We start from the raw sequence: 25,611 nt of genomic DNA, 5'->3' as shown, positions 1-25,611 counted from the left end.
GCATGCACCTAAAACACAAGAGAAAGAACACGAGAACAAATTAGTAGATACAAATAAAACAGAACTTAGACTAAACTTGAATCTAAAATTTCAAAGGCAACGTTTTGGTCCCCGGCAACGGTGCCAAATTGATCAACAGGTCAATTAAAACCTAATGTGTACTCCACCACGATCTAGTGGTATCGTTGTAACACTTCAAGATTGAATCCACAGAGACCAAACAATTGCACTAAGAAATTATCAAGATCAAATATAGCTAAGACAATGGAAAAGTTTTTGAATCAAGTAACTATCTAGAAACGGAAAAGTAAATAAGTTGTTTCTAAATCAAAAAGGAAATATTGGGCGCAGGGAATCAGTTAGGGGACATGACCACGAAATTAGATGATAAATTGGGATAGCATTAAACACCGTTCTTGAACTCAAATCTCGAATGTAAAACTAACCTACTGTCGCAGCATTAGCTATCTATGCAAGGAATTGATAAAACTCTAAACCGTCGTTTGAATGTAAACAATCCTAGCAAGCAATAAGTTCAAGTTTGATTATGTTCACAAGGTGCCTCAACTTCAACTGTCGTTGGCTAAGGATCACCTTGCTCACCTATGTTCTTTTCAAGCAACTCAACAACATTTTTGGTGCCCCGATGAATTAAACCTAAGATCTTAATCTAGGTGATCAATTTAGCTTAAGCATTAAGAACAACTATAGATGAAGAATAATAAGATCAATTCCTAATCTAACAAATCTAGCATCAATTAATCATAGAAACCCTTCTGAAACTCTAAACCCAACAGTGAAACTACTCAGACATGGAAAAGCAGAAACAGCAAATCAAGAATGAAGAAAACATAATTGAATTGCAAAAGAATAGAAAATAGGGTTTAGAAATCTTCTCCAAAGTGTCAAGAAGGATTAGAGATCTTCTCCCTTTGCTCTCAATACAAAATAGTCTCAGAAAATAAAGCTTATGTCTCTGGAGGCCGTGCCTCTAACTTAAATATCAAAATAAAACCCTAAAAGTCGGTTTAAAACAAAAAAAGAAAACTTGCGTCGGGGACGGGAATGGTCGATCTTGAAAGGATCAGTCGATCCGGAACGTATTTCTGCTCTCATTCCATCTACCTTCTAGCTCGGTCAGTCTTCAACCAATTGGCTCCAGATGCATGTTTTCATCTCCAAAACGCTCAGATTCCTTCCAAAGTCACCTAGGACCTGTAAAGACTCAAAAGACTAAAAGGACTCTAAAAGCATACTTGGACCTAGAAAAAGACTCAAAACAATCCTAAAAACTATGATCAAAACCTATAAAGTACAGACACATCAAGGGTGTAGTTTAATTATTTAAGATACATAATTTTCCCCCAAAAATTTATATAATTTTTATCAATTAAAAAAATCTAATTAAGAAAGCAAAATACAGAAATATAAAAATCTAACAGTTAAAAAAATTGCCAATGGAACAAATACGAAGATAAGCTCGTGCGTAGCCCGGGGCAACTCCTAATATAGAAATATAGAATAGATCACCAAAGAGATAAGAGAACACAAGGTGGTCATCAAGTTATAGACTAATAGAAATATACTCATACTAAATTGAAAATTAAATATAATGAAGTACATATATATACTCTGATACCTTATATAAACATAGTACACACAGTTGATGGGAAGAACTGGGATCACCAAAGCACCAACACTGCTATTAAGGTCAAAGCCATAACTTTTCTCATCATTCTTCTTTTATTTTCTCTAATCAAATGCTATATAGTACAAAATGGTCATAGAGTTGGAAAGAACCCACATAAATCATCGGTGCTAGTTACTTATTAGACTATGATTTTTCTTCTTATTTTTTGTTTTTTTTACAAATTCTAAGCAATTGATAAAAAAATATATTTTTTAACAATTTTGTTTTTCGTAGAACTAGAATTGTGCTTCTATATAACAATTATAATAATGTGTGATCGATAAGTAAAATAGTAAACTTGGAGGTAATTATAATACAGTTTTATACAATCTCTTGTAACCAAAACGGTTTGTTCGAACTTAGAATTTTATGATTGTATATCATCAGTTTTAATCTGCCACTTATGCCGCAATCAAAAGCCATTGGAACTGCGACGTGTTTGCATAGTGGAGGAAATAAGATTTAAATAAGACCTGTCAACGATGTGTAATGCATGGCTGAGACTATATAAACCATACTCTCTTGTTTTCATTATGACTTGGCGAATGTTCCAATTACCATGCTCCATGGTCACCAACATTTCATCCACTAGAGATGACTGCAAAATAAAAATATTCTACAACTTATGGCATGGACTTACACAAGGATATGTTAGTCTCAGATCAAGAAAAGACGAGAAAGAGGTATAGAACAAGCAAATGCAGAGAATCTAGAATGGGGTATAAAAATATCAGTGTCAGATCTAATCTCACGAAATCCAACTGATCTGAAACGACAAAAGACTAGATAAAAAGAGATTGAAAGCTTTATCTACCATGGTTAAGGACCAGAGAACCAATCTCCACTAATTCTGCATTTTATATGTAGACTATGAAGAAAACAATAGTGGGTTACTAAAATGTTTTCTTTGGCATGTAGCAGGAACCATCATTATACAGTTTGCAACATATGAACTAATCTAGATAACTAGCTTTAATTATTAGGGTACTTTTTCTGTGATCAGATAAGCGATTCTTATCATAACAGAGGAAATATGTTGGTCTTGGATCCGAAAAAAGATCCTTGTAGTTGTAGAGATGCGGGAAACAAAACCAAAACAAACAAAAAAAAACATCCTCGTTAGAGATAATACTGGAGACATTACTGGATCTGCATCCAACTTGGAGCATAAGAGTACACAAATGGCCAAGATGTAAATTCTCCCAGATGCACTTCTTTGTAGTATCCATCCTCTCCACTCATGTAAGCTGTGAAGTTGTTCCACTCTTTTATGTCTCTATAATAAATCACTGCTATTTTCTTCTTCTCGTCAATGACGAAACTCAAATATGTATAATTCACTCTTCCATTGTAAAGTTTTCTGTCAAGTTTCAAGAAGTAGCTCCACGACACCGCGTTGGGATCAATCTTAGTTGTAATCCATATTTCCGTTTCGAGTGAATTCCATTTTTTAAATATCATTGCAAGCTTCTCTCCTCTAACAGAAGATAGAGCCACACCATCTCCAGGATGAGATTCAAAAGGCAGATGCAGATGCGGTCCAAAACTCTCTTTTGTAAAATCAAAGCAGAGTAAAAAATTTGTGAGCATTCCTCCTCCCAATCTTTTCATAGCAACAAAGTAAGTATTTCCCTTCACAGACACACCCTGACAAAGATAGTATGATATATACCAGTCGGGAGTGACATCAAGAGCCTTCCATATATTACACTTAAGATCGAAGATTTCGAACTCAACTATTCGTTTAGCATTATCATCGTAATCATTTAAATACCTAAAGATTTTGTGGTTACGGTTGTTGTCGTATCCGAGAGCATACCTTTCTAACAAGTGGTAATTACTTCTAGGTTTGATCCACCTTGTTTGTCCCAAATATGGATTCCAAACCAGAAGGCTAGTGTTGTCCTCCTTAGGGAGGCATAACAACAAGCCATCGCAGTGAAAGAATTTAACAAATGAGTTACATATCTCCCTTACAGATGGATCTACCAAGTCTTTGTTGTTATGGAGACTAACGCTCATTAATTGAGCCCTAAAATCATTCAACATGATCACCAGAATCGCCTCGGCTGCTTTACCACAATGCTTCTTTGCAAAGCTTGGATCTTTGGATAAAGTGTTCCATCGTTTGCACGTAGATCTCACTGCTCTCAAAGATGTTGTCGGAACCTTAGAGAGAATCTCCTCTAGCAAATCCTGCGAGATATCGGACATCGTCATCGTCAATGTTGCTATCAATTACAAATTAGGGTTTTTAAACGAACAAGGTTGTAATAGAAATGAGGGTTATCGAAATTTTCACTCTTAGCCACTTTAAATAAATTACTAGGAGATATTCCAAGTTAACATTTTTTCAACCATATGTTCCATAGGGGAAGACAGAGTTCCGGGCCCGGATGGTTTAACTGCGAGATTTTACAAAGAATGCTGAGAAATAGTGGGTTGTGATGTGGTTGAAGAAGTTAAGCATTTCTTTGAGACATCAACAATGAGATCGGGTATAAATCATACAAATATATACATGATACCAAAGATTGATAATCCGATAACTCTCTCGGATTTCAGACCAATAGCATTATGCAATGTACTATACAAGATTATTTCAAAGTGTCTAGTGGCCCAACTGAAACATCATTTGGATGCAATAGTCTCGGACTCCCAAGCAGCATTTATTCCTGGTCGTATGATAACTGACAATATCATGATTGCTCATGAGCTAATGCATGCTCTCAAAGTAAGGAAAAGAGTTTCTCAAACTTATATGGCTGTGAAAACTGATGTTAGTAAGGCCTACGATAGGGTGGAATGGAGCTTTCTTGAAACTACTTTAAAGTTGTTTGGTTTCTATGATAAGTGGATAAGCTGGATCATGGCTACGGTTCGAACTGTTCACTATTCAGTACTTGTCAATGGATCTCCATTTGGTTCAATCATACCAGAAAGAGGAATAAGGCAGGGCGATCCCCTGTCTCCATATCTTTTCATCTTATGTGCTGACATTCTGAGTCATCTAATCAAAACAAAGGCATCTTCAGGTGAGATCAGAGGAATTCGTGTGGGAAATGGAGTGCTTGCGATAACACATCTTCAATTTGCAGATGACTCGTTGTTCTTTTGTCAGGCTAATGTTAGAAATTGCAGAGCTTTAAAAGAAGCCTTTGATGTGTATGAATATTACTCTGGCCAAAAAATAAACACAGAAAAGTCAATCATCACATTTGGTTCAAGAGTGTATGGTAGCACACAAAGCAGGCTAAAAGAGATTCTCCAAATACCAAATCATGGCGGAAGTGGAAAATATTTAGGTTTACCTGAGCAATTTGGGAGAAAAAAGAAAGAAATGTTTGAATATATATAATCGATAGAGTGAAGAAAAGAACTTCGGGTTGGACATCAAAACTACTTTCACAAGCCGGGAAAAAAATATTGTTGAAAACAGTAGCGGTCTCAATGCTGGTGTATTCCATGTCTTGTTTTAAACTACCACAAAGTGTCATTGATGATATTGAAACTTTATTGATGAGGTTTTGGTGGGATAAAACATCACAACATAAAAGCATTCCTTGGGTAGCTTGGAGACGACTTCAATATTCGAAAAAGGAAGGTGGATTAGGATTTCGTGATCTAGCCAAATTCAATGATGCTCTTTTGGCAAAACTTGCTTGGAGACTGATAAGGAATCCAAACACATTACTGGCTAGATTACTGAAAGCGAGATATTATACAGACACATCCATTTTGGATGCAAAAAATCAAAAAAATCAATCATATGGATGGTATTCTATACTCGCGGGTTTAGATTTGATAAAGAAAGGATCCTATTGGGAACTAGGTGATGGTGCTTTGATTCGTATGGGCAAAGATAATTTCATAACAACAAATCCGCCAAGACCGATCCAAATAAAAGAGGAAGAAGCTGACAGTCCAATCAAGAATTACATCTCTACTAATGGAGACCATCGTTTTTGGAACAAAGAACTTTTGGACTTACATGTCTCACCGGAAGATGCTGCTAGGATTCAAAACCTATACATCCCACTGCAACATACTGATGACAAACTGTTATGGAACTACCATTCATCGGGAGAATATACTGTAAAGTCAGGATATTGGTTTATCACACACACTAAGGATTATAGACAAGGTTTGCCTCTAATTCCACATGGTTCGGTTGAAGTCAAAACACGGATATGGAAACTTCCTATTCTCCCAAAGATTAAACACTTTATATGGAGAGTACTTTCCCAGGCAATAGAGACAAAGACCAGATTGAATACAAGAGGTATGAACATAGATCCTATCTGTCCTCGGTGCGGATTATATGATGAAACTATCAACCATATCTTCTTTGACTGTCCATATGTACAAGAACAATGGTTGTGGTCAAACTTACCGAGACACAAACTCCCTTAACCGTTTCAGTTTGATACTGATACCATTCTCGCTGATTTCTTGGATTTACAACATGAGTGTGATATATCATTAAACCAAATTTTAATGCCTTTTTGGTTAATGTGGAAAATCTGGAAATCGAGAAACAAATATGTTTTTGAAAACATCTTTATTTCTCCACGTACTCTGTGGTTCCAAACTGCAGCAGAAATTGAAGAATGGATAACTGTGATCAATGAACAGAGAGACCGAACAATACCTCATGGCTCAGTTTTACATTCCAATCGATGGACACCACCAAGACCGACTATAATCAAGTGTAATTTTGATGCAAGCTATAATACGGATGACCAGTTGGTAACAGGAGGGTGGATTTTCAGAGACAACACCAGTAAATGTCTAACTTGGGGAGCAAGCAAATTAGGTTCAGCAAGATCACCACTTGAAGCAGAAAAAAAGGCTCTATTAGATGCAATTCAACAAGCCTGGATACGGGGATTTACATCGGTCATCTTTGAAGGAGATTGTTCAGTCTTGATAGATAACATCAATGGTATATCAACCAATGCAGCAATCCGCAACATGTGTCTGGACATATCCTCTTGGGCAAGGAAATTTAACTTCACAGAATTCTGTTTCACACGTCGTACATGTAGTGAATCTGCTCATTTTTTAGCAAGATATGGTTGTTTACAAAGTATGTTTTATTCTGATTTTGTGAACATGCCTTCTTGGCTTGAGTCCACTTTAATTCAAACATTGGCTAATTTATAAAATTTCTTTTCGACGAAAAAAAAAACATTTTTTCAAATAATTATGTTATATTTTTAAAAAAATTATTTTATCTGAGATATATTTATTTTTAATATTTCAATTGTTTGGTAAATTTACTTACATCTTTTTGAATACTAATTATTTTAAAATATAATAGTATTTTATGTATATTGCAGTTTTATATTGTTGGTTTGTTGAATTTGGATCATTATTTTGTGAAATATTTTAAAGTAGTAATTATAATCTAATCTAATATATTAAAGGAATAGTCGAAAGAGCTCACAGCCAATCTCACAAAAATTGACCTCCTTTACCCTTAATGAAAATTTCCCTTTAAAAATTTCGTACAAGTTTTTTTCACCTATTTAGGTTGCAGAAACGCACCACATTCATCCTCAGACTTAAGATTACTAATTTTCCATTAATGAGATTCATAACTGGATCTTTTTATCCTTTTTCTAAGTTTTAGTTTTTTTAAATAAAAAAAAATGAAAATTAAAAACAAAAAACTAAAAATTGTTTTAAAAAATTGGAAATCTAATATATTTATATGCAATATCTCTATTTTAAAAAATGGAAAATAAATATTATAATATATTATGAATATTTGTTTAAAGAAAATTTCTATTTTCAAAAATATTAAAATGGTAAAGATAATTATGACGATTTCCTTCTAAGCTATATATCTATAGAGGCTCAGCCAAAACAGTAGAAGTCAGATTCATTAAGCTAAACATATAGTTTTGAGAGTATAATTTTTTTTTGATGTTATTTTGGTTCTAATGAATCAAGTTTACAATTGTATGATTTTGATTATTTTTCATGTTGATGTAATATCGATATGCTTTGGTGATTTGCATGAATTAAATTTTATGTTGCTATAATTTTAATTATTATATTGAATCATATCGAAAGTTTTACTGATTTTGTTTTAGGTTTACCTGTCACGGAACATGGGTGTTTTTTTATATATCAAAAACAAGATTGGACGAACGAGTTGATGAAGCAAGAAAAAAATCAAATCGGTGAAGTAACCTATTATAATCTCTTTACAAATAGATTTAAATTATAATTCTATTTATATGTAACTTAATACATAATTTTTTTGTTTCCGTTGAATTCATGGATCATCATTAATCATAATTGTAGATCTACAAAATTGAATATAATAAAATTCAGGTATTAATTTTTGCTAACCCGAATTTTTATTTTTTAAAATAATATTGTTGCTATTTTTTTGTAATGATTATAGTTGTAGAAAAACTATGGTGGATTCTATTCATAAAAAAAAAAGTATTGTAATTTTCTAAAAGCTTGGATTTCTTTCTTTTTACAAATAGATTTAAATTGTAATTCTATTTTCTTGAATAATAATACAATGTTTGTGCCTTTTTCCAAAATTTAATGTTTGTGCATAATAAATATTTTTCTTTTAAATTAACAGAAAGAAGGTGAATTTATGGATGATCATATTATAATTTTAAAATATCAGTATTTTTTGAACTGATTTTAGCATGAATTTTAACCTATTCTTATTGCAGTTATACCTCAATGTAATGTCCACGAATGGTAAGTTATCTGATGCTAACCTCTTTCGTTTTTTTTATTTTCTCTTGGTTAATATAATATATCATATCAACACCATTCAATTTTTTTGTTACATAACTGTTGGTGTTTTTGGTTCCAATTATGACATTTACATACCATTGGAATGACTACAAAACACTTGAAAAATGAAAAGGGACTGATTTACATACCCAACGAAATCAAACAGGCTAATTCATAAATAAAAAAATATTCATATTTATCTAGAAATAAAAAAATAAAAATCATGAAGACATTTCGTTGAATATTTGGTATGCAATAGATTTTAAACTTTAACTATTCAATCAAAAGCTAATATATCTGTAATCTCTTCTTCTATAGAGTTTATACTATTGTAAGTGGTGAATAACTATTTTTTTTATAAACATTTCCAATTTCAGTTGTAACATAAAATTATATCAAAGCTACTGTAAAGAGATAAAAATTATGAGTATGTGTGAGTTATCATTGGTGATGGAGGTGACACCGAGGATGGTCGAAGATGGAGATGGCATAAAAAAAATTACTGTTTGAATTTTCTACTTTACATTTAGGGTATATTTTTGAAAGGATATGGTTTAGTATAGTTTAGGATTTAATTTTTGAAAATTCCAGAAATATCACTATTACACAATTTTAATATTTTTAGAATTTTTTTAGTTTGGGTTTTCTACCTTACATTTAGATTTTATTTTAGAGGGGATAACGTTTAATATTTAGAGTTTAGGGTTTAATTTTGAAAGTTTAATTTTTACTTATAGTGCTATATTATAACTTTAGAGATGATGTGCTAAATTTGGAAGTAAAAATTATTTTTGTGCCATTTGTGAGAGTATTATAGCTTAGAGTCAATATAACTTGCTGGACGTTACCAAATTATATGTGTTTTTTATACCAAAAAAAAAGCATATACTTTTTAAAATATCAAAGGATCAAGTGAAATTTAAGATATTAAAGTAGTAGTATATTATAATTTTTTTTTTAAAAACTGTTAATTGGCCTCAAAAAAGAGAAGAAAATATTGTGATGATTCGTTAATGGGCTTTGACACTTTTTACCATAGTTTGTTTCTTTACAAGACAAAAATATTTTGATGACTATCATACATGTTTTTAAAAATATATAAAATTACTACTAAATTTTAAAAAATAGCAGAATAAAAATTAAATTTTAAAATTATTGTTTATAATCAGTATTTGCCCATAAGAGTGAATTCTATTTTTAGAAATGTTAAATTTCTATAGATAATTATGAAGGTTTGACTTGGATACTAAGCTATCAATATAGAGGCGCTTAATCACAACATTAGAAGTCAACTTTGTTAGGCTTAAACATTTGGTCGCGTATGCTTGCGGGTAACTTCCCTAACTATGTTACTTTATGTTTATATAAGAAAAATTACTTATGTTCCTTATTATTGAAGATTAAATTATAGCTTCTCTTTTGGTTAATTCTTTTCCATTTACATTAATCATTTTTAGTCTTATAATTAATTTACTTTTTGGTTTGTTAAATTAGTTGAACTATTATTTAAAAATATATCTGTCCATACAAGCGTATAAAAGAATTTAATTAGTGTTATATTTGACTATAAAAAGGTTTAGACAATAATTGTTTAAAAAAAATATTTGCCCGCACAAGAGTGTGGGAAACTCCCTAGTACTGTATTTGTGTACAAATAAAATTTATAAATTTATCAACAACACAAATTTAGTTTTACCAACCCGCTGCTCCACTGTTTGCTGCAACTTGACGCTTTTTCGCTCTGTTGCACTACACAACCTCTTCACGAGGTTTACCTTGTTTCCAGCTCTGTTGCACTACACAGCCACTACAGGTTGTCTGCTCTATTTTCATCTCTGTTACACTTCAAATTTACTCAACTGCTAAACACACTTCTGCTAAGTTGTATGATGCAGCTGATACCTTCTTTCTACTCTGTTGCACTTTTAGATTTACTCAGCTGCTAATGGAAGACTTGTTCTCATGAGCTTAAAGTATGATTGATTGAGCTCTTACTTCTTGGATCTTCTCAATAAAACTCCAAGGTTCAACACGTCACTTCATTCCATGTGACTTTACATTGAGCTGTCTTGGCTGTGGTAGATTCTTTGATTCTCTATCTGAGGAATCATTGCGTCTGTGTCTGTAGCTGGTTACACATGCTCCAGCTTGATCACTACTTTTGTGTCTCAACATATGTTTGTGCCAGACTTGTCCACTACAACGTTCACTGCATATGTGCCTGTACTTTCGGTTGTATCAAGTTTACCCATTGCTTCTTGATCATCTCTCTTGATTCTTATAACCAGTAACAACACCAATATATCTTCAATTTCTCCCTTTGTTACTGAGTTATAGAACTCAAGCTTTCTCTATTCCTTCACTTGATGATCTTCAAGCTTTCATGATGTAAGTGAAACTTTGGCATCATCATTACTTTGAGAGGATTCTGTCATTGTGGTCTTCTCTCTTCTGTTTCAATAGTTACTCCTTTACGCCTTGTTGTCAGTCTTACAATTCTGTCAACACAATGTCATCTCCCTTGTTGACTGAGTTGTAGGACTGACAGACGTTGATGATCTGCAACCTCTACATATCATGTTCTTGTTTCTATTGGCACATCTGTTTCAAACAACTTCAATCTCGGTCAACACACAAATCAAGTATATGATAACATAATACATTCTACGAGCTATAAAATCTCAACCGCTTGAACCTGTAGGACTCACACCTCTGTCATCGATTACATACTTACCCAATATACTTAAGGCACAAACAAATAAGGTATTGTCAACCATTGCACTGGATGCTTTATTGATGATGATCTCCTTGTTTCATTTTCCCCAATAGGCAATATAGTACAAGGCCTCAATTAGTGGTGTTCGTTCCACCGTCGTCTGAGCCCTGCTTATTGGAACTCTACGACATTTACAATAGCGAGAGACATCGGACGGTCGGTGTAATACTTGTGGTTATACCGGACAGTCTTCATGGAGCCAGTGAGACTGCTAAACTGGAAGTGTACTTCATAGACTATGACTTTTTCTTTAATTAGATTTCTATTTTTTTTTCAACAAAATACAAGATTGACACAAGCGGTTCTTATCATAACAGAGGAAATTTGTCACTAATTTGTCACTAATTAGTGGCTCATGAACCAATTTGTCATTATACAGTTTGCAACATATGAACTAATCTAGATAAGTAGCTTTATTAGGGTACTTCTGTGATCAGATAAGCGATTCTTATCATAACAGAGGAAAGTTGTTGGTCTTGGATCCAAAAAAAGATCCTTGTAGTTGTAGAGATGCAGGAAATAAAACCAAAACAAACAAAAAACATCCTTGTAGAGGTAATACTGGAGACATTACTGGATTTGCACCCAACTTGGAGCATAAGAGTACACAAATGGCCAAGATGTAAATTCTCCCAGTTGCACTTCTTTGTAGTATCCATCCTCTCCACTCATGCAAGCTGTGAATTTATTCCACTCTTTTATGTCTCTACAATAAATCACTGCTATTTTCTTCTTCTCGTCAATGAAGAAACTCACATATGTATAATTCACTCTTCCATAAAAAAGTTTGCAATCAAGTTTCAAGAAGTAACTCCTCGACACCGCGTTGGGATCAATCTTAGTTGTAATCCATATCATTATTTCGAGTGAATTCCATTTTTTAAATAACACTGCAAGCTTCTCTCCTCTAACAGAAGATAGAGCCACACCATCTCCAGGATGAGATTCAAAAGGCAGATGCAGATGCGGTCCAGAACTCTCTTTTGTAAAATCAAAGCAGAGTAAAAAGTTTGTGAGCATTCCTCCTCCCAATATTTTCTGAGCAACAAAGTAAGTATTTCCCTTCACGGACACCCACCGACAAAAAAAGTATGGCTTATACCAGTCGGGAGTGACATCAAGAGCCTTCCATATATTACACTTAAGATCGAAGATTTCGAACTTAACAATTCACTTAGCATTATCATCGTAATCATTTAAAAACCTAAAGATTTTGTGGTTACGGTTGTTGTCGTATCCGAGAGCATACCTCTCTAACAAGTGGTAATTACTTCTAGGTTTGATCCACTTTGTTTGTCCCAAATATGGATTCCAAACAAGAAGGCTAGTGTTGTCCTCCTTAGGGAGGCATAACAACAAGCCATCGCAGTGAAAGAATTTAACAAATGAGTTACATATCTCCCTTACAGATGGATCTACCAAGTCTTGGTTGTTATGGAGACTAACGCTCATTAATTGAGCCCTAAAATCATTCAACATGATCACCAGAATCGCCTCGGCTGCTTTACCACAATGCTTCTTTGCAAAGCTCCGATCTTTGGATAAAGCGTTCCAACGTTTGCAAGTAGATCGCACTGCTCTCAAAGATGTTGTCGAAACCTTAGAGAGAATCTCCTCTAGCAAATCATGCGGGATATCGGACATCATCATCATCGTTGTTGCTATCAAATACAAACTAGGGTTTTTACACGAACAAGGTTGTAATAGAAATTATATAGAAAATACCGTAATTCTTAATTTCACGTTGCTAAATTATACCGACATAAAGTAGAAAAAAGAAAAAAAAAATTGTTGCTACAATTTAAGTGAGAGTTATTGGTTTGAGATTTGAATAGAGTTTTTTAGATTTTAAATGTTATGCAGAATTTGTTGTTATTAGATCAAGATTTTGTTAAACTCTTTTATAGTTTAGTGTTATTAGTTTGTGATTTGTAAAAAGTCATTTAAAATCTTAACAAATTTGGGTTATTGGATTCAGACTTTTATAAAGTCATTAAAAGTTTTGTATTATTCAATTAAAACAAAAGAATCTAGTATTGTTAATGAGTTCAATTATTATGTTATTGGTTCATGATTTTAGACAATTTCTTTACAAAATAAAGTCATGAAAAGTATCATAAAAATACAGGGATTGTTAGGAGGACTTTACAAGATTTTAGAAAACTAATAAAAAAACTCTCTAGCAATCTTTAACAATCTTTAACTTGTTCACTTTTAATGATTTTGTTGAACTCTTCGAAAATCTTCATTTTCCAAAACAAAGTAAATACATCGATAAGTTGTCTTTTTTTTTCAGTCTAAGTTAACACTTATTCTGGTACAAAACCTCTAACACCCTAGGGGCTAGGAGCAGAGCCGTGCCTGTGAGGAAAAAAAAAAGCATTTGCTTCAGGCCCCTAAAATATAAAAGATTTTAAATTTTATTTTATGAATAACATTGGTTTGATTTTTCTGCTTTGATTATTTAACATTCAAAACTGTATTCCTCTTAAAAATGACGAATCCAGATTTAAACTATTTTGTTTATTTACTTTTTTCCTTTAAAACGGTCGAAACATGTTTTAGTGCTTCTAAATTTTCATTAACTTCATATACTAATTCATTTTTATAGTAACTTTGCTTATGATTGTGATGATTTGATATATTATTATTTTTTACTCTTTAGAACCTAGATTATGAGCATTTGATGAAAAAAAATTATTGAAACACAAGGAAGAAATACTATTTTTTAGTTTTTAAGCTATTTTTTATTTTTAATAATTTATATCATTTCAAAATTATTTTATATTTGTTTTATTTTAGGAAAACCCCCAATTATAGTTTGGCCTCAAGCCCTGATTAGGCTGGGCACGGCACTGGCTAGGAGGCTAGAATCTCTGAACATATAAATGTATATAGAATCTCAAACATCAAACCTCAAAAGGCTCAAAAATCACATAATTGTAGAGTAGGAGAAGAAGTATACATAATACATTCTACGAGCTATAAAATATCAACCGGCTGAACCTGTAGGACTCCACCTCTGTCATCGATTACTTACGTACATACCAAATATACTTCAGGAACAAACAAATAAGGCATTCTCAACCATTCCACTGGATGCTGATTGGTGATGACCACCCTGATTCCTTTTGCCCAATAGGCGATATAGCTAGTACAGCTTAGTGTGGTGTTCGTTCCACCGTTGTCTGAGCCCAGCTTATTGGAACTCTACGACATTTACAACAGCCAGAGACCTTGGACGGTGTAATTCTTGTGGTTAGACCGGACGCTCTTCATGGAGCCAGTGAGCCTGCTAAACCGGAAGTGTACTTCATAGTTCATTATTATGATTTTTTTTTGTTTTTTTATATTAGGTTTCTATTATGTGCATCATATATGATATATGTAGCAGTAATAAATTTCTAAAAATGTGAAAGGAATTAAAAACAAATTGCAAAAAAATATAATACATAATCACACATCCACACACAAAAAAAATCACTCATTGAGTCACTTCTCAAGTATATTAACATAGTCCCAAAAATATTTCAAGAAAACAAACTTTGAATTTTAAAATGATTAAATGAAAAGCCCAAGATAATAATAATATACAAAATACAAACCGAATAATGTGGCTTCCTAAACATAAATCTTACTCCATATGGTATTGCTACAAGTCAACCCCAACAAAAAATTATAATTTTGTTTATCATTAAAATAAGGACTAAAGAGAAGAGAACCAAAATGTTTGACGAAGTCATAAATTGATGTGGGTAGGTAGTTGCAATTTGCAAATTATAAATTGATGTGGAGCCATGTGGCGCCTTAACTTACAAAAAAACTGATGCAAAGGTCCTACGCCAAAACAACAATTATACAAAGATATTTTTCATCTAACGTCACATTCAATCTTGAATCTGAGATGGGAAACTTGTTCAACTTGTTAATCTTACCAATCAGTTCCGTCTCCTTCCTCTGCATTAACTATTAAGATTCATCAGAGAGAATCAGAGAGAGAGAGAAACAGAGATCCATTTCATCAATTCGACTAAGCTAGCTTGTGTGATTGCACCAATCCCACTTCGATCTACACAGGTTCTCGAACCGAACCCCATCGATTACTTTTGACACTCTGTTTTGCAATTCCTCTGAGTTCTGAACAGAGTTTTTTTTTTTAAAGCTTTAATTTTTTGATGTTTTCTTAAGCAAAGGATTGATTTTTATATTGAAACCATCCAAAATCTCGACTAAAGAGTTATCTTTTTGTTTGTTTTCCATAGCAATCACCGCGAGCTCTGTCTCTCTGTCTCTCTCTCTGTATCGGTGGTATTTGATTGATGGGTGAAGAGATAATAGTAAACGATGAAACCAGCTCTGAGACTAAACCAAGTCCGAAGCTGACACTATTGCCTCTAGTCTTTCTGATTTTCTATGAAGTTTCTGGTGGACCTTTTGGTGTGGAGGACTCTGTGAAATCAGGTGGTGGTCCTCTCTTATCCCTTTTAGGGTTCTTGATTTTTCCTCTGATTTGGAGTATACCCGAAGCTCTGGTTACAGCAGAGCTTGCCACAAGCTTCCCTGAGAATGGTGGCTACGTTGTTTGGATCTCTTCAGCGTTTGGTCCGTTTTGGGGATTCCAAGAAGGGTTTTGGAAATGGTTCAGTGGAGTTATGGATAATGCTCTGTACCCTGTACTGTTTCTTGATTACCTGAAACATTCGTTTCCGGTTTTGAATCATGTAGCTGCTCGTGTTCCTGCTCTGTTAATCATTACGTTTTCACTGACTTATTTGAACTATAGAGGATTGCATATTGTTGGAATATCAGCTGTTGTGCTAGCGATTTTTTCGCTCTGTCCTTTCGTTGTAATGGCTTTGCTTGCTATTCCTCGAATCAGGCCTAAGCGTTGGCTGGTTGTGGATACTAGGAAGATTAATTGGAGAGGGTACTTTAATACCATGTTTTGGAATCTGAACTATTGGGACAAAGCTAGTACTCTTGCAGGAGAAGTTGACAGTCCTGGGAAGACGTTTCCAAAGGCTTTGTTTGGAGCGGTTTTGTTAGTCATGGGGTCATATTTGATTCCCCTCATGGCAGGGACTGGAGCTTTAACCTCCTCTTCTGAAGAGTGGAGTGATGGGTATTTTGCTGAGGTTGGAATGCTTATTGGTGGTGTTTGGCTCAAGGGATGGATCCAAGCTGCTGCTGCAATGTCTAATCTTGGTTTGTTTGAAGCCGAGATGAGTAGTGATGCGTTTCAGCTTCTCGGTATGAGTGAGATTGGGATGCTCCCTGCATTTTTTGCTCAAAGGTTAGTCACTTAAGTCTCCAAAAGTGTTTTTTTTTGGGTTATGAACGATGCTCGTGGATAACTCGGTTTTAACATGCTTTGTGTGTTGTTGCAGGTCAAAGTATGGGACACCAACGATCAGTATACTGTGCTCAGCTACAGGAGTCATATTCCTGTCGTGGATGAGCTTCCAAGAGATCATTGAGTTTCTGAATTTCTTGTACGCGTTAGGAATGCTTTTGGAGTTCGCAGCCTTTGTCAAACTAAGGATTAAGAAACCGGATCTCAACCGACCTTATAGAGTTCCCTTGAACACATTTGGAGTTTTCATGCTATGCCTGCCTCCTTCTTTGCTTGTCATTCTTGTGATGGTTTTGGCCGCCCCGAGGACATTTCTTATCAGTGGCGTGATTATCATTCTCGGGTTCTGCCTGTACCCGCTCTTAACACTTGTGAAGGAGAAACGATGGGTGAGATTTGTCCCGGAGGAAACAAGAACAGTTTCAGGAGTTCCATCAGGAGAGTCAGGGTTGGATGAAGAACAAGGAGATGAGTCTTCTGCTAGTCTTCTCCCATGATCACACATTCACACCACCTGTAAAAAGACAAACCAACAACAGTTGGTGATTCTTGCACAAATCTTTAAAGGCGCATGGTAAGTCTTGTATAGATTGTAAAAAATGCAATTTATTTATGTCTTGCTCAACTTCTGGTTAAAGTACAGAAAACAATACAAGAAAGTATTGTAGAAGCAGGAGGGGTTCTGAGTAAATTAAATTGTCTAAAGCATGTATTGCTTATTGTTACAGAATGTATATACACATAAGACTTAAATTTGTTGATATCTGCCTACATTTTCTAATTTTCAATTCTTGGATTTAAAACATTTGTACTTTTTTTTTTGTCAAGTCTTTTTAAGTTTACTACTTTTGATATCTTCTCTGTTTCTCATCTTTGCTTATTGGATCTCTTTCTCTGGCTTATTGGAGCCTTGGAGACATGTACCATGTAATTTAATCCAAGAAATGCATGGTATGAGAATGAGATAGAGAATGTGGTTCATGTTTCTGCGGCTTTGGATAACGAACTTAAGCGAAAGCCTAACTTAAACCACAAATGGCTACATCACTCATTATTTGCTATTTATTGTAATGAATGTGATTCGAAACATCAACCAAGAATAATCTGCAGTGTCAAAAAGAATCTTGGCGTCCTGAGGTTTTTATCTCATGTGGTGCGGTCCATTATCCATTGTCCTTCTACCTCTCTCTTTCATGCCATGCTCGAGTCTCAGACCATTCAAGCGTCGCACTACTATGTGCCTTTGCTGACCGGAAGAGCTACAAATCTAGGCCTTAGAGGACTTTCTATTTTCCTTCGGTTTGTTTAATTTTCGTTCATTTGTTCTCTTTCCGGTAGAGACTTAATTTTACCATAAGTTTGTCCTTTTGTACTTTTGGGAGGAAAATATTTGTGAGTTTTTTGCTCCAGTTATACGTTTTTTTCCAAAACAAAATTTTTACTATTATAGTTTTTGTAAAGATGCTTAAAAGTTCTTGATTAAAAATCTTACCGAAACTCACAGTTTAATTATGTGTGTTTTTCGTTTCTTTAGTTTTCTCGATACATAGGCTTTGAATGGGAGGACAGAAAAATAGCAGATCACCCTTTAATGCAGTTCTCCTATCACTAAGTTACCATTCAAGAAATTTTTTGCTTAAAAAAATTAATGCAGATGAACTGTGTGCAGTTCAATTTTTTTGTCTTTTTGTGGTAATTGCAGGAGAAATACATGCAGATCTGGTCTACAACTTTTTTGATGCTGTTCACCCTTGATCTGCATTTGAACTGCCAAATTTTTGATCTACTTTTATTCTGCTTGGTCTGCTTGAACTACTTGATCTGCTCTGCATTACATGCTTTCTCCATTCAAAGCTATAATAGTTATATTCTTCTTTAAATTAAAGTTACACCCTTTGCACTTGAGAGGTTATAGATTGAAGCATAATTCTAAATTTATGTCACATCAAAAGAAATAAATGGGAAAATAGGATAAGGAAGTTAAGAGATATTTTTGAAAAGATTCTCCCCTGAGGCTGAGAGATGAGAGGTCTTTGAACCAATTACATTATAATTGCTTCTTTTTTTTTTGTCGGCAATCAACTTTATATTAAGTTACATTGTTCCAAGATATTACAAAGCTTGACTTTGCTATTCTAGCATCCTTGGCTAGACGATCAGCTACAAAGTTTACAGTACGTGGGATTTTAAGAAATGTTATCATTTCATAAGATTGAGCAATGTTCTTTATATCTTGCAAGTGGGTGGCAATAAGAGAATGCTCACTTTGATGATGCTTCTGATGATCATTGGTTGATAGACTTGCCTTTTTGTATAAACATATTATAATTGCTTCTATAGTTTCGGATAAACAAAAGAAAAACTAAGTCTTGTTTTTTTTCTTACAAAATTATGTGTATGTGAATTCCACTATATTCCTTCATATTTTGTTGGGTGTCAAAATAGTTCAAAGGCCGGACCGGAACTGGGTCGATGATATGATGTGTTCGAATAGAAGTCACGATAGAGATGATGTAGATAAGTGTAAGTAGTTTGTCTTAACTTCCCGTAATATAATTTTCTTTTGTATTTTTATTCAAAATTTTCGGTCAGTTTGATTCCAATTTTTAATTTATGAAAATGTTGCCAAACTAATTGAAATAAAATTTGGTTTGGTTAGTTCGGTTTCTTGGTTAATTTCGGTTGTGAATTTCCAAATCGAAACTAACCGAATTTTTTGTTTTAAAAAACAAAATCCAGGGTTCTCGGTTATTTTGAAAGAATTTTGGTTAATTCAATTCGGTTCGGTTATTAACAAAAACTGGTTTAAAAATTCGTAAATCCAGTCTAATTGTGGTATAATTCAGTTATTAAACCGAGAACAGAACCGAACTAACCAAAATTTTCAGTTAACTGAACTAAATTTTAAAGATTGCCAATCGATTAATGACCAATACCCTAAACCAAACCGAACAACCAAAATCTAGGTTTCGTTCCGTTCGGTTGTTTATCCCAGCTCTACGTAAGATAGAATCAGTGCCGGCCCGTCCATAAGGCAGCCAAAGCATTCGCTTTAGGCCACATCCTATATTCTAAATTTTTGTGTTGATTTTTAAAAAATTTCTCTTAGCAGAATGGTTATGTAGCCTCCAAATGCATCCAAGTTAGTGGGTTCGAACACTCAAATAGGCACTATTATTAATTTTTCTTTTGCTTTTTAAACTTCTATATTACATTATTTACAGTTCATAAATTTTGAAAACACTACATATAAAAATTGCTTTAGGCCTCTATTTTCTTAGGACCGGCCATGGATAGAATATTATTGTAACGTACTAAGATAGGAGCTAGAGTTCGTAATTCGTAAATAATACAGTAAATATTTATGGCCCTGCTGGTATTTCTACAAGATAACTTTATCAACTCCACAAATCGCATGTTTTGTAACTTTATTAACTCCACAATCGCATGTTTTTTAAACATGCATATATTTGATAAGGATTGGTTTAAAGTTGTCAAAACAAAAAACAAACAAAAAAACAAATCACAACTTTTTACTAAAACAGAAAAAAGAAACAATTAGTTGAATTTGATTTGTCTGTCGTAAAACAGTTTCACCTTTTAAAAAACAAATTAATATCTTCCATTAGATTTGGCATTTTCCTTATGAAGCTACACAATAAGCATCATCAGGGAATATATTCTAAATTTCCTATTAAAAAAAGTTACAACAAAATTAAGTATACTCTATATTTTAGTTCTTTAAATACATGCATTGATGCATATGTTTAAAGTCCAGCAAATATGACGAAGTTTACATGGTGAAACTTTTGGAGAGTAAAGTAAAAAAAAAATACCAATCGATTTATAAGATAACATTTTACATTATATATAATACATTTACAGACATTATTCCAAACAACAACTTAAATAAAAATTAAAAGATATTTTTTGGATTAACTCGTGCGTATAACTCTAGAGTCTAGAGTTCACAATGGTCATGTGGAGTGGAGATCTCATTTGTCTCATTGTTTGGATTTTGATTTATGTATTCAAATGTGTAGATGTGTTTAGCAGCTTAGATATAAAACAAGAGTTTGGATGTTGATGCTTCTTAGCCTACATCGAAAAGAATAATGTAAACTTTTTTTTGGGCAGAAAAAAGAATAATGTAAACAACTTCAAAATTTAGATGTAAAAAGCTTTTAGAATAGATGACAAGAAAATGCAAGATGTACACTATGTGTTCACTAACTCCGTTCAGCGTTCTTCATATCAAGATGAAGTTTAAGAAAATAATAGCATAACGCTCCATGCATAATGCACTACTAATTTTTTTTTTTTTTTTTTGGTTGAAAAAACACTTCTAAAACTTGATTGATGATATTATCAAACTTCTAAAAAAACACTCCTAACTCTTTTATAATATATATTGGTAATTTCTTTTATATTTTAGCTAGCTTTATAAAAACATTACGTACATCTGCAACCATTGAAATACAAGCTAAGTGATGTTGAAATATATATAGTTCTTCCAAAATCATCACCATCCGATATCATAGTCGGATTAAATTCGGAACTTCTTTAGAACCAACGGCACCTATTAATCGACATTATACATAACACTTTTGTACTTTAATATTCGTGAAGACTTTTGAACTACGTGGACTCTAACTTTTTCCCTCATTTCTCTAACTTTTTCTTAATTGTCTTTATATGTTAACACTAAAATAAAATGTTACAAACGGGTCACAATTCACAAACGCCACAGACAATTCAAACCGCAAAATATTAAAATTTACATACAAATACATCCATAATCTGCAACTTAATACCTTGCATATTCTGAAATGTTTGTCAACTCGTATATTTGTCATAAAAGCATTAAAAGATTAATTAAATGTTATTTTCTTTGGAAAAGAGGTTATGAAAGCATAGTATTGGTTAAGCATATTATTTGAGATATCTCCTAATAATTAATACTACATTGATATACCCATTCGATCGATGGAAAACGTGCCACCCGTAATAAATTCTTTTAAAACTAACAAGTAACAACTTTTAAACCAAAACTAAAACAAGTAACACACTGACTAATTACTTTTTGAAAAAATACAATTCTCTTTTTCTTTTCTTTTTCCCACTCTCCAGATTCTCTGGCCCTACAGTTTATGGTGTGTATATATAGAACAGATCACCAAAGAGATAACAGAACACAAGCTGATCAAGTTATAGACTGACAGAAATATACTCGTACTAAAATCAAAAGTGAATATAGTTAAGTACATACTCTGATACAGTATATAAACATCGTAGACACAGTTGATGGGAAGAACTGGGATCGCCAAAGCACCAACACTGCTATTAAGGTCAAAGCCATAAATTTTTCTCATCATTCTTTATTTATTTTCTCTAATCAAATGCTATTTATACAACATACGTCACAAAAGTTGGAAAGAAACCCACATAAATCATCGTGTTAGTTGCTTTAGACTATGATTTTTCTTCTTATTTTTTTTTGTTTTTACAAATTTTAAGCAATTGATGTATATATTTAACAATTTTGTATTTTCGTAGAACTAGAATTGTGCTACTATATAACAAGCTAGGGTGGATGTTAAAATGTGTGATCGATAAGTAAAATAGTAAACTTGGAGGTCTTTAACGAAAAGAAGAAGAAGTAACTGATTATACTGTTTTCAAATGATTGATTTAGGAGTTGGAAGCAATTTCAAGGTCGTGCAGGAATAAGTAGCAAAGCTGCAAAACCAAACCCGATGACGGTAAGTTGCTTTGGAGATACTTCCGACCATAATCTCAACTTTGGCAGCGAAGAGGAGAGCTGGGTCCCACACCCACGCACCGGAATATTCTTTCCGCCCGGACAAGAGGCGGTGATGGAAGACGTCCCTGACGGTGCAGCCTCCTTCGACATGACGTTTTGGATAAGGAACGTCGACGGTGTAGAGATATAATTAATATGTTACTACTAATCTTATGATTGAGAGATGACAATATCATAAGGGGACACTATATAGTATATGTAACTATATATATTGAATAATCTCAAGGAAATGAGAGGAATGGTATATACGTACAACGTTTGATTATGTTCCTTTTCATATGATGGATGAAGAAGTTTAATAGTTATTAGCTGTGACTTGTGAGTTTGTGACTATTTGAGTTTGTGTGACTTGTAGAAAGAACTTTTGAGATGTGTCAAAAACAAAAGATGTGGCGATACTCTATTACACTTAATTGCGACAAGAACCTTACCCTCACAGCTGAGGTAGTACAAAACTGTGAGCATGGGGAGTATATGGTTCTGTGTTGAGAATATCAAGAACGGTGAAACACTTAGATGCATACGCTTAATTATACACTTATGCTGCAGCCAATACTTATCATTCGGCTTGCTTTGATCCTTGGCTTGAGGTTCACGAAGACTGGCACTTACTGCCGTGGATTGGTGGTAATCCATGAACTGGAAGAGGAACCTAAACATTGAATCGGTTTTTGTCATGATTTGAAACACTCGCAATTTCCAAGGCTGAATCATTATGGAATTAAAAAAAAGATCATCATTTCTGAATGTATTATGAATTGAAGATTTTAACTCAAAAACTCTTGCGTACATAAAAAGGAACTGATGATGATCAACTGTAAATATTCATCATAGTCATAGCTCTTGATCGGTCACACGATTGTTCCTTACTATTAAACTTTAGTTATGATTATTACAAATGGCTTCTTTTGTTTCTTTATTTTTAATAATTCCTATTTAATCCAGAAAATATGTAACGACGACCACTTCAATTTCATGCAAACTAAACGGCCCAGTAAAACAAATTATGAACCGATCTTTTCTTAAATGACATCAGTAGTTATCTATAGAAACATATTTATTTAATATGAGGTCTCAAGGAATTATTATTTCGCAACCGATCAAACACGGCGTCAGAGTATGGAAGTTACGTTCCACACTCGTCCTCCAAGCATCCGCAGCAGTAGGATCTGTACCACCCAAAAACCTCTCAGTGAACAGACCCTTCATCTCCTTGAGCATAGCCAAATAACGTCCATGCTCTCCCACATCCGCAACCACTGATTGCCGCTCCTCCGCCACCACTGGTGGCACTACCTGAGCCTGAGCCGGTACCACTGGTGGTAACCGCTCTAACACCTGTTCTAGCATAGCCGCAAAGTCAGTACCAGGGACTCCACCCGCTGGTACTCCCACACCCGGAACCCTAGCATCACCGGCCACTGGAGCATCAACACCGCCCCCTCCTGCCACACTCACGGAATTCCCCGGAACATCCTGCGACTCGCCAACACCCTCAGCTGTCACACTCTGGTCCTCGGTCTCACTAACCACTAGGACTTTGCCCCTACCACGACCATGTCCGCGTCCATGACCACGTCCGCGTCCACGACCTCGACCAGCCACAACATCCTCTCTAACCATCTGCACTACCATGAACAGAAGGCTAAGCAAACAATTTCTATTATAACACAGGAAATATAAACTCACCGTCGAATCACACAATCGGCTCGAAGAGGATGTTCTAGGAATCCATGCCGCACACAATTGACTAACTCACATAATCAATCAAGCATGCAAATCCCAAACATCTACAACAGAAACTTAGTGAACCCAAACCTAGAACCGTAAGGGCTCTGATACCAAAATGAAACGACCGACTTTTTTTTTTTTAAATAATAACTAATAAATATAATATAATAAAATAAACTACAACTAGTGGTCCCATACCAACTAGCCACCTAACCACCAACACATTCAACAACGGAAATAACCAACCAATATTCAATAATAATTCAATAATAAAATATAACCATATTCCAACATAATCAATATCCAAAACAATAGGAATCATAGAACCAGCAACCTAGCAATGTTCTAATGACCCAACTCTAGCAACCTAGCAATACCAGACAACATAAAACCGAGTCCCTAGAACATCCTCCTCTTCATTGCCTTGATTCCACGATCACACTTTGCCTTTACCTGCACCACAAACACATATTGATATGCATGAGTATTTTATAAACACTCAGTGAGGCAATCCTCCCATCTACTGGGCTATACACACAAGCAATAGAGACATCTCTAACCATCAAACAACATTCAACAATCAACAATAACAAACCAGGACTTTGCATCGACCGATACCAACATGCATCGACCGACACCAGATGGAGGTTGCGTCGACCGACGCAAGATCTGCGTCGACTGATGCAAGTTTAACTTGCGTCGACCGATGCAAGATATGCATCGACCGACGCATGCTCGACATAACACGAAAATCCTAGAGTTTACGCGTCGTCCTCGCATCTGCATCGACCGACGCACAAAGTGCATCGACCGATGCAACACCGAGCATCGTTTTCCTCTGAAGCTTCTCGCCGGATCTTCGTTCCTGCAACCACGAAACTCGATCCCAAGCCACTAGAAAGCTTCCTAACGTCCCAAATAACAATCTAACCAGCCTAACAACACATAACAAGCAAATCAGAGAGATCTCTAGCTTAGATAAGCCATGGTCATGCACTTACCTTTGCCACAGAAGAATCTGAACCTCTAACAAGCAAGAACAAGCCTCTAGGAAGCTCCTACAATGATCCCAGCTACAGATCTCACCAAGAAATGCCACAAATCTCCAGAAATCCCCAAAAACACCAAGAACACTTTCTTTCTCTTTCGTTTCTCTCAAAAGCGGCTCCACACGCGAATGAGACAAAAACCACGATCTTAAGGGTTTCTTTCCCCAAAACGCAGCGTTTGACTTAAGTCAAAACGCAGAGAATCAACGTTGCATCGACCGATGCAACTCCTAAACCGGGATTCTGGTTCACGAATGTTACAAACTCAATCTCACTCGTTTGGATGAACTCTATCTCTCTCTTTTGGATGAACTCTATATCTCTTTTGGATGAACTCATTCCCACTTTCAGATTGTGTTTATGACCTTTTTTTGTTTTCTGTAACTTGAACATGATGTATTTCTATATTTCAAT

General features: G+C 34.5%; 4 protein-coding genes and 1 pseudogene across 4 annotated transcripts; 2 read left to right on the top strand and 3 right to left on the bottom strand.

The window, feature by feature from the left end:
* Positions 1–2,830: 2,830 nt before the first annotated feature.
* LOC147926457 (putative F-box protein At3g19560 pseudogene) lies at positions 2,831–3,910 on the bottom strand (annotated as a pseudogene).
* Positions 3,911–4,211: 301 nt separating this feature from the next.
* On the top strand, positions 4,212–11,498 carry LOC147926456 (uncharacterized). Its single transcript, XM_087487072.1, has 5 exons — positions 4,212–4,926; positions 5,262–5,972; positions 6,288–6,635; positions 8,398–8,425; positions 11,294–11,498. The coding sequence occupies exons 1-5, from the start codon at positions 4,212–4,214 to the stop codon at positions 11,496–11,498; spliced, it is 2,007 nt and encodes a 668-aa protein (XP_087343198.1).
* A 912-nt stretch (positions 11,499–12,410) lies between these two features.
* Positions 12,411–12,893, bottom strand: LOC147926455 (putative F-box protein At3g19560). The gene has a single exon (XM_087487071.1). It carries the CDS (start codon positions 12,891–12,893, stop codon positions 12,411–12,413), a length of 483 nt encoding a protein of 160 aa, XP_087343197.1.
* Positions 12,894–15,012: 2,119 nt separating this feature from the next.
* Positions 15,013–17,398, top strand: LOC104746350 (putative polyamine transporter At3g19553). The gene is made up of 3 exons (XM_010467805.3): positions 15,013–15,317; positions 15,503–16,533; positions 16,628–17,398. The coding sequence occupies exons 2-3, from the start codon at positions 15,560–15,562 to the stop codon at positions 17,088–17,090; spliced, it is 1,437 nt and encodes a 478-aa protein (XP_010466107.1). The 5' UTR covers positions 15,013–15,317; positions 15,503–15,559; the 3' UTR covers positions 17,091–17,398.
* A 4,819-nt stretch (positions 17,399–22,217) lies between these two features.
* Positions 22,218–22,544, bottom strand: LOC147926454 (uncharacterized; the record flags this gene model as incomplete). The annotated part of the gene is made up of 1 exon (XM_087487070.1): positions 22,218–22,544. A coding segment is annotated over one exon (273 nt), but the record flags the coding sequence as incomplete, so codon positions are not given.
* Positions 22,545–25,611: the final 3,067 nt, after the last annotated feature.

Source organism: Camelina sativa, chromosome 15, assembly GCF_030686135.1.
Source record: "Camelina sativa cultivar CO46 ecotype springtype chromosome 15, ASM3068613v1".
Lineage (NCBI taxonomy): Eukaryota > Viridiplantae > Streptophyta > Magnoliopsida > Brassicales > Brassicaceae > Camelina > Camelina sativa.
This window is presented reverse-complemented; position numbering and strand designations above follow the sequence as displayed.